We start from the raw sequence: 7,500 nt of genomic DNA, 5'->3' as shown, positions 1-7,500 counted from the left end.
CTGAGCACCACTCCAGAATCAGATAGATGTTATCACTGTCCCACTGACCGACAGAGATGGGAACGAGAGTTATGGACCAGTGTAATAACACACACAGAACTGAATGCTGGGAATCTGTACCTGGAAGTCTTTGAGCTGCACTATATGAGGATGGCGGACCGTCTTCAGGATCTCAATCTCAGTCAGAAGATTTTCCATTGAGGTTTTGTTGAGAGTTTTCTTACTGACCACCTTCACAGCCACTGCTTCCCTGCTGTCAGTCTGCAACCACACACACACACACAACCACACACTCACACACTGTCCATCAAAACATGCAGATCATCTATAACACACACACACACACACACACACTGTCCATCAAAACATGCAGATCATCTATAATACACACTCACACACTGTCCATCAAAACATGCAGATCATCTATAACACACACACACACACACACACACACACACACACACTGTCCATCAAAACATGCAGATCATCTATAATACACACTCACACACTGTCCATCAAAACATGCAGATCATCTATAACACACACACACACACACTGTCCATCAAAACATGCAGATCATCTATAACACACACACACACACACACACACACACACACACACACACACACACACACACACACTGTCCATCAAAACATGCAGATCATCTATAATACACACTCACACACTGTCCATCAAAACATGCAGATCATCTATAACACACACACACACACACACACACACACACACACACACACACACACACACACACACACACACACAGTCCATCAAAACATGCAGATCATCTATAACACACACACACACACACACACACACACACACACACACACTGTCCATCAAAACATGCAGATCATCTATAACACACACACACACACACACTGTCCATCAAAACATGCAGATCATCTATAACACACACACACACACACACACACACACACAGTCCATCAAAACATGCAGATCATCTATAACACACACACACACACACACACACACTGTCCATCAAAACATGCAGATCATCTATAACACACACACACACACACTGTCCATCAAAACATGCAGATCATCTATAACAAACACACACACACACACACACACACACACAATCATGAATAACCACTCGCCTTTCTGAAAGCTTTATAAACTGTGGCGTATGTGCCGCTTCCCAGTTTCTCTGTGAGAATAAAGTCTTTGAGCTTCGGCGGAGCGAAACCCGCAGCCATCCCGAACCCACATCAATAACCAATAATCAATAATCAATGATATTTACAGCACAGCGCTTTCTTCTGCTGCCCTGATCTGAGCCATCAAAGCGTACGATTCAACCTCGGACTGTTAACTTTATATTATTAATAGTCATATATTATTTAATACATGATCAGAGGATCTTGTACATTTCGTGAACATGAAGCGCTGCGGTGTGTTTACTTCCGCACATTGACGTCATCGCGCACATCACTGACACCTGCCGGCCAGATCTGGTACTGCGACAATTCATTTTTGTCATAATTTCAACTTTTTAATAAATCGTAGTTTACTTTTATGTCATTATGATGACATAAAAGGTCAAAATGTTGGCTTGTTATTTCATAATTAGGGCTTAGTGTGTTATAATTATGACGTTTTATGTCATTATGATTTACCAAAGCATGATTTTTCTTCTTCTTATGTGTCATATATGTGCTTCTATACATAGAATGAGTGAAATGACAGTAAATAACCTTGAGGAGTATTTCTGTTCTCGTGGGTCACGCGGCTGTCATCAATCCTCCTCAGCTCATGTTCACAGAATGAAGCTTCTAGAGCGGAAACAGCATGAACTCTGGGTAAGACTGGGCGGACTGTGTACAATACGTTTACATAATAATTCCTCGATTTTTACTCTTCATTCTGTTTTGTTTTTCTCAAAATGTATTACTGCCAATTATTAATGTGTAAATTATTGTCTGTTTACTTTATTCAGAATCAGTGCAAATATATTTGATAGTGATGAATCATAGTATTTCATTTGTATCTCTCTTAAATTATATCTGTGAAAGATTTTATCCTTAAAACATGCAAATTAAATTAAGTCTTTCCAGCAAAAAAAATGTAAAAATCTTTATGATTCAGTTTTTGTTTTTTCATAAAGCCATTCAACGCAGCTCAAGGTTGACACAGTGCTGTACAATACAACATAAATCTGATACAATACAATACAAATACAACAATACAAAAGAACACCACACAACAGAAGATGGAAGGTCTTTTTAAGCAAATGCTTAAAACTTGCATGGTAACCGAAGTATTTTCTCTTTCAGATTAACAAAACAGTACATTCATTTTCCAAACATAGTTACATCAAACCCCCTGCCATTTCTTCATTGTATTTTCTGTGAATTTCAACATTCAACTTCAGAATTTTATTTTACACGTTTTCACACTGGAGCTGTGAGTGTAAATGTTCACGTACAAGTACGAATATTTATTGTACAAGTTCTCAAATTATACATAGGCCTATTACACACCCATCCAACACTTGTCACTTGCAATTGCCTGAAGATTGCTAGAATACATCTGCAAGAAACAGACAATTAAAAAAAGAATATTTATGTAATTAAAGTAACAATGTGAAAGAGTTATTCACCAATACGCCAAAGAAACTCTTATATTGCGTCTCCCCCAAGGTCATCATCCTGTACCCTCAATAAATGTCAGGCATCTGCGACGCTTTCTCCTATAAACCAATTTTTTTCCAGTAATCTGTATGCCATTCCTTCATGCACAAACTTTGCCCACTTCTGTAACCTGTCATTTTAAAAATCGTGTGATTAGCATGCATGTGAGTGGAGTATTGTGCAGTCTGGGCCCCGCAGCGCCTCCTGGTGGAGTGATCAGCTCATGTCTCTCCCAGAACTCTTAAATCCACTCGCGTCGCGTCAGCTGTACTGAAGATGGCGGAGGGCGTTGTGGAGCGTGTTGCGGAGCGTCTGTCCGCTCAGGAGGCGCAGGTGGAGGCGTTGCGTCGTGAGATCCTCGGCCTGCAGGAGTTACTGACGGGCGGGTTCGACTTCAGAACCGGCCCGGACCTGGACGAGCTGATCACCGAGAACCAGAAGCTCCGGTACCGGCTAGTGCACCTCCGCAGGAGCCTCGAGGTGGAGCAGAAGAAGGGGGAGGAGAAGAAGGAGAAGAAGGAGAAGGAGAAGAAGAGGACAAAGACACAGAAGAGCCAGAATAAGACTGACGAACCAGAGCAGAAGATCCACTTACAGGTGTGAGACTCTAAAACTGAGAGAATAATAGAGTAACACTAATGATCCTGGACCCCTAACAGTACAATATACAGATTATCTATCTATCTATCTATCTAAATGTCTATCTATCTATCTCATCCGTCCGTCCGTCCGTCCGTGTTTTTGTGTATTTCAGCAGAATGCTGCACCATCACGATCCAGTGCATCAGACGTTGAAGAGAAGAAGGAGAAGCCTGAGACTGAGGTACAGTAACAGGAAGAGCATCAGCGTAACTCACACACATACACACACACACACACACACACACACACACACACACACACACACACACACACACACACTGAGCCCTGAGCTCTTCCTCTCCTCGTCCCTGTAGAAGCTGAAGTCTTGGCCTGGTTTCGTCTCTGAGCGTCTGGAACTCTACGAGCGTCTGAAGGAGGAGAGCGATGCTCTTCTGGCCGAGCGAGCGGCCCTCTCTCACTCCATCAGTGTGTTGCTGCCGGACGGAAACACACTCACGGCCACAGCCTGGGTCAGCACCCCGTATCAGCTGGCCTGTGCCCTCAGGTGAGGAGATGCGGCATTCTGGGAGGTGTAACCTGTGTGTGTGACTGTGTTCATGCTGTTGGTGTGTGTGTGCGCAGTCGAGGTCTGGCGGATAACTGTGTGTTGGTGTGTGTGTGTGTGTGTGTGTGCGCAGTCGAGGTCTGGCGGATAACTGTGTGTGTGTGTGTGTGTGCGCAGTCGAGGTCTGGCGGATAACTGTGTGATCGCGCGTGTGAACGGAGAACTGTGGGATCTGGACCGACCGCTGGAGACCGACTGCAGTCTGGAGCTGCTGCGCTTCGACCATGAGGACGCTCAGGCCGTGAGTTAACGAGAGTGAGAGTGACAGAGTGAGTGTGAGAGTGACAGAGTGACAGTGTGAGAGTGACAGAGTGAGTGTCAGAGTGAGTGAGAGTGTGACAGAGTGAGAGTGTGACAGAGTGAGAGTGTGACAGAGTGAGAGTGTGACAGAGTGAGGAGAGTGTGACAGAGTGAGAGTGTGAGAGTGTGACAGAGTGAGAGAGTGTGACAGAGTGAGAGAGTGTGACAGAGTGAGAGAGTGTGACAGAGTGAGAGAGAGTGTGAGACAGTGAGTGTGACAGAGTGAGAGTGAGAGAGAGAGAGTGAGAGAGAGAGAGAGTGAGAGAGAGAGAGTGTGAGAGAGAGAGTGTGAGAGAGAGAGGGTGACAGAGTGAGTGAGAGTGAGTGTGAATTTGATTAAATGGAATTGAATGGGTTTCAATTGAATTGAATGGAACAGCTGAATTGAATGGAATGTGTTTGAATGTAATTTAATTGAATATAATTGAACAGAACTGAATTGAATTGAATGGATTTAATGTAATTAAATTGAACAGAACAGAATGGAATTGAATGGAATGGAATTAAATTAAACAGAACAGAATTAAGCTGAATTGAATGGAACATAATTTAATTGAATTAAACAGAACTGAATTTAATTGAATGAAACTGAATGGATTGGAACCGAAGTTGAATAGATTGGAACCCAAATAGAATGGAATTGGATGAAATTGAATTTAATATAATTTAATGGAATAAAACTATATGGAACAAAAGTTTAACAAAATAGAATTACATTGCATTGAATGGAACAGAACTGAATTGTACTCAATTGAATTGAACTGAATCGAACAGAACAGAATTCAATTTAATGTAATTGAATTAAACTGGATTAAATTAATATGAATTGAATTGAAGGAACTTAATTGAATGGAACTGAACTGAACAGAATTGAATGGAACATAATTAAAGTGAACTGAACGCAATAGAGTTGAATTGAACTAAATAGAATTGTATTGAATTGAATTGAATGTAATTCTACACACACAAAGTTGTTTTCCGCCTCAGGTGTACTGGCACTCGAGCGCTCATATCCTGGGTGAGGCCATGGAGTGTTTCTACGGCGGGTGTCTCTGCTACGGGCCGCCCATCGAGAACGGCTTCTACTACGACATGTTCCTGGACGGACACAAGTGAGTGTGTGTGCTGTTCCTGAGCTGATCTTCATCACGCCTGGTCTTGTCATCATCAGCGCGCGTGTGTGTGTGTTGACAGAGGAGTGTCGAGCTCAGAGTTTGCTGATCTGGAGCTCCTCTGCCGAGGCATCCTCAAGGACAAGCAGCCGTTCGAGAGACTGGAGGTCCGGAAGGAGACGCTTCTCCAGATGTTCAAGGTCAGAAACTCCAGATGTTCAAGGTCAGAATGTTCAAGGTCAGAAACTCCAGATGTTCAAGCTCAGAATGTTCAAGGTCAGAAACTCTAGATGTTCAAGGTCAGAAACTCTTCCTCCAGACCTTTGCTGTAAGAGTTCATACTTTACCATGGAGTTTTGGTTCCTGTCACTGTCGCCTTCGGCCAGGATCATCCATAGACGGGATTGGGCGAGTGCCCTGGGGCTCCAGCCAATAGGGGGCGCTTTGGCTTTTGTCTTGCTTAGTTGGGGACATTTAATCTAATATTCTACAATATTATTGATCTCCTGCATTGACAGCATTATATGAGAACTGAACTGAGCTGGACGATGACATCACGGTTTTCTCCAGAGCGGATATATATATATTTTTGATTTACATTTACATTTAGTCATTTAGCAGACGCCTTTATCCAAGGCGACTTACAAATTAGGACTAAATTCAGCGAGTCATCATAAAGAGGCAAGAGCAACAACAACGCAGGAAGTGCTCAAAATACGAAGTTCAGGTATTATTCAGAGTAGCATAAGCCTGATAAGTGGTGTTTCGATGTGTGGTGTTTTTTTTGTTTTTTTTTTTCTATAAGGTTAAGTGCTTACGGAAGAGATTGGTTTTCAGCTGTTTTTTGAATGTTGTCAGGGATTCTGCATTCCGGATGAGGGTGGGGAGAGCGTTCCACCAGCATGGAACTGTGAATGAGAATGTTCTGGAAAGTGATTTTGTGGCTTTCTGTGATGGAACCACGAGACGTCGCTCGTTGACCGATCGTAGGTGTCTGGTAGGGATGTAGACTCGTAGGAGTGAGTGAAAGTAGGAGGGAGCTGAGCCTGTGATAGTTCTGTAAGCAAGCGTCAGTGCCTTGAACTTGATGCGAGCAGCTAGAGGTAGCCAGTGCAGAGAGATGAACAGAGGAGTGACGTGGGCCCTCTTGGGCTCGTTGAAGACAAGACGAGCTGCAGCATTCTGGATCATCTGTAGGGGTTTGGTCGCACATGCTGGGAGTCCAGCCAGAAGGGCATTGCAGTAGTCAAGCCTAGAGATGACCAGGGCCTGGACGATAAGTTGTGTTGCATGCTCAGTTAGGAAAGGCCTGATCTTCCTGATGTTGTGCAGTGCAAACCTGCATGATCGAGCTGTCTTTGAAATGTGATCTGTGAAGGTCAGCTGGTCATCAAACGTTACTCCAAGATTTCTGACCGATCTTGATGGGGTGATTAATGATGACTCTAGCTGGATGGTGAAGTCGTGCTGTAGAGATGGATTGGCAGGGAGGACGAGAAGCTCAGTCTTTGCCAGGTTGAGCTGCAGGTGATGTTCCTTCATCCATGTGGAGATGTCCGCCAGACAGCTTGAGACCCGTGCAGCTACTGTGGGATCATCTGGTTGAAAGGAGAGGAAGAGCTGCGTGTCATCAGCATAGCAGTGGTAGGAAAAACCGTGTGCCTGTATGATGTGTCCCAGTGATGTGGTGTAGATGGAGAAGAGGAGGGGACCAAGAACTGAACCCTGGGGAACCCCTGTGGTCAGCTGATGTGCTCTGGATACCTCACCTCTCCATGCGACCTTGAAGGACCTACCTGTGAGATAGGACTCAAACCAGTGGAGTGAAGTTTCTGTGATGCCCAGTGATGAGAGGGTGGACAGAAGGATCTGATGATTCACCGTGTCGAAGGCAGCAGACAGATCCAGGAGAATGAGGACTGAAGATTTGGAAGCAGCTTTTGCGATCCGTAGGGCTTCTGTGACTGACAGTAATGCAGTCTCAGTTGAATGTCCTTTCTTGAAGCCAGATTGGTTGACATCCAGCTGGTTGTTTGTAACATATTTCATATGTTACAAAAACAGCATTTTTCCACCTTAGAAACATTGCTAAGCTACGTAATATGCTATCAGTTTCTGATGCAGAAAAGTTAGTTCATGCATTCATGACCTCGAGACTGGATTACTGTAATGCTTTACTAGCTGGTTGTCCTGCATCCTCAATAAACAA

General features: G+C 43.8%; 2 protein-coding genes across 4 annotated transcripts in view; one reads left to right on the top strand and one right to left on the bottom strand.

Moving 5' to 3' along the window:
- Window positions 1–1,457, bottom strand: part of ulk3 (unc-51 like kinase 3) — a 17,244-nt gene extending 15,787 nt beyond the window's left edge. The window contains exons 1-3 of one of the 2 annotated variants that reach the window (XM_082182374.1): window positions 1,140–1,457; window positions 121–261; window positions 1–43 (exon numbers count right to left, since the gene is read on the bottom strand). The exon at window positions 1–43 is cut by the window's left edge and continues 78 nt beyond it. In XM_082182374.1, coding sequence (XP_082038500.1) covers window positions 1–43; window positions 121–261; window positions 1,140–1,238 — 283 coding nt within the window. In that variant the 5' untranslated portion in view covers window positions 1,239–1,457. Of the gene's footprint in view, window positions 44–120; window positions 262–334; window positions 377–1,139 lie in introns of those variants that run through there. The other variant, XM_082182375.1, reaches the window with a different exon arrangement.
- A 1,455-nt stretch (window positions 1,458–2,912) lies between these two features.
- tars3 (threonyl-tRNA synthetase 3) overlaps window positions 2,913–7,500 on the top strand; it is a 17,678-nt gene continuing 13,090 nt past the window's right edge. The window contains exons 1-6 of one of the 2 annotated variants that reach the window (XM_082182341.1): window positions 2,913–3,269; window positions 3,430–3,495; window positions 3,629–3,819; window positions 3,997–4,120; window positions 5,167–5,291; window positions 5,374–5,491. In XM_082182341.1, the coding sequence (XP_082038467.1) occupies window positions 2,949–3,269; window positions 3,430–3,495; window positions 3,629–3,819; window positions 3,997–4,120; window positions 5,167–5,291; window positions 5,374–5,491 (945 nt within the window). In that variant the 5' untranslated portion in view covers window positions 2,913–2,948. Of the gene's footprint in view, window positions 3,270–3,426; window positions 3,496–3,628; window positions 3,820–3,996; window positions 4,121–5,166; window positions 5,292–5,373; window positions 5,492–7,500 lie in introns of both variants that reach the window. The other variant, XM_082182340.1, reaches the window with a different exon arrangement.

Source organism: Leuciscus leuciscus, assembly GCF_965113295.1.
Source record: "Leuciscus leuciscus genome assembly, chromosome: 10".
In the NCBI taxonomy this organism is placed as follows: domain Eukaryota; kingdom Metazoa; phylum Chordata; class Actinopteri; order Cypriniformes; family Leuciscidae; genus Leuciscus; species Leuciscus leuciscus.
The sequence above is the reverse complement of the archived record's forward strand: the minus strand, read 5'-3'. Positions and strand labels throughout refer to the sequence as shown.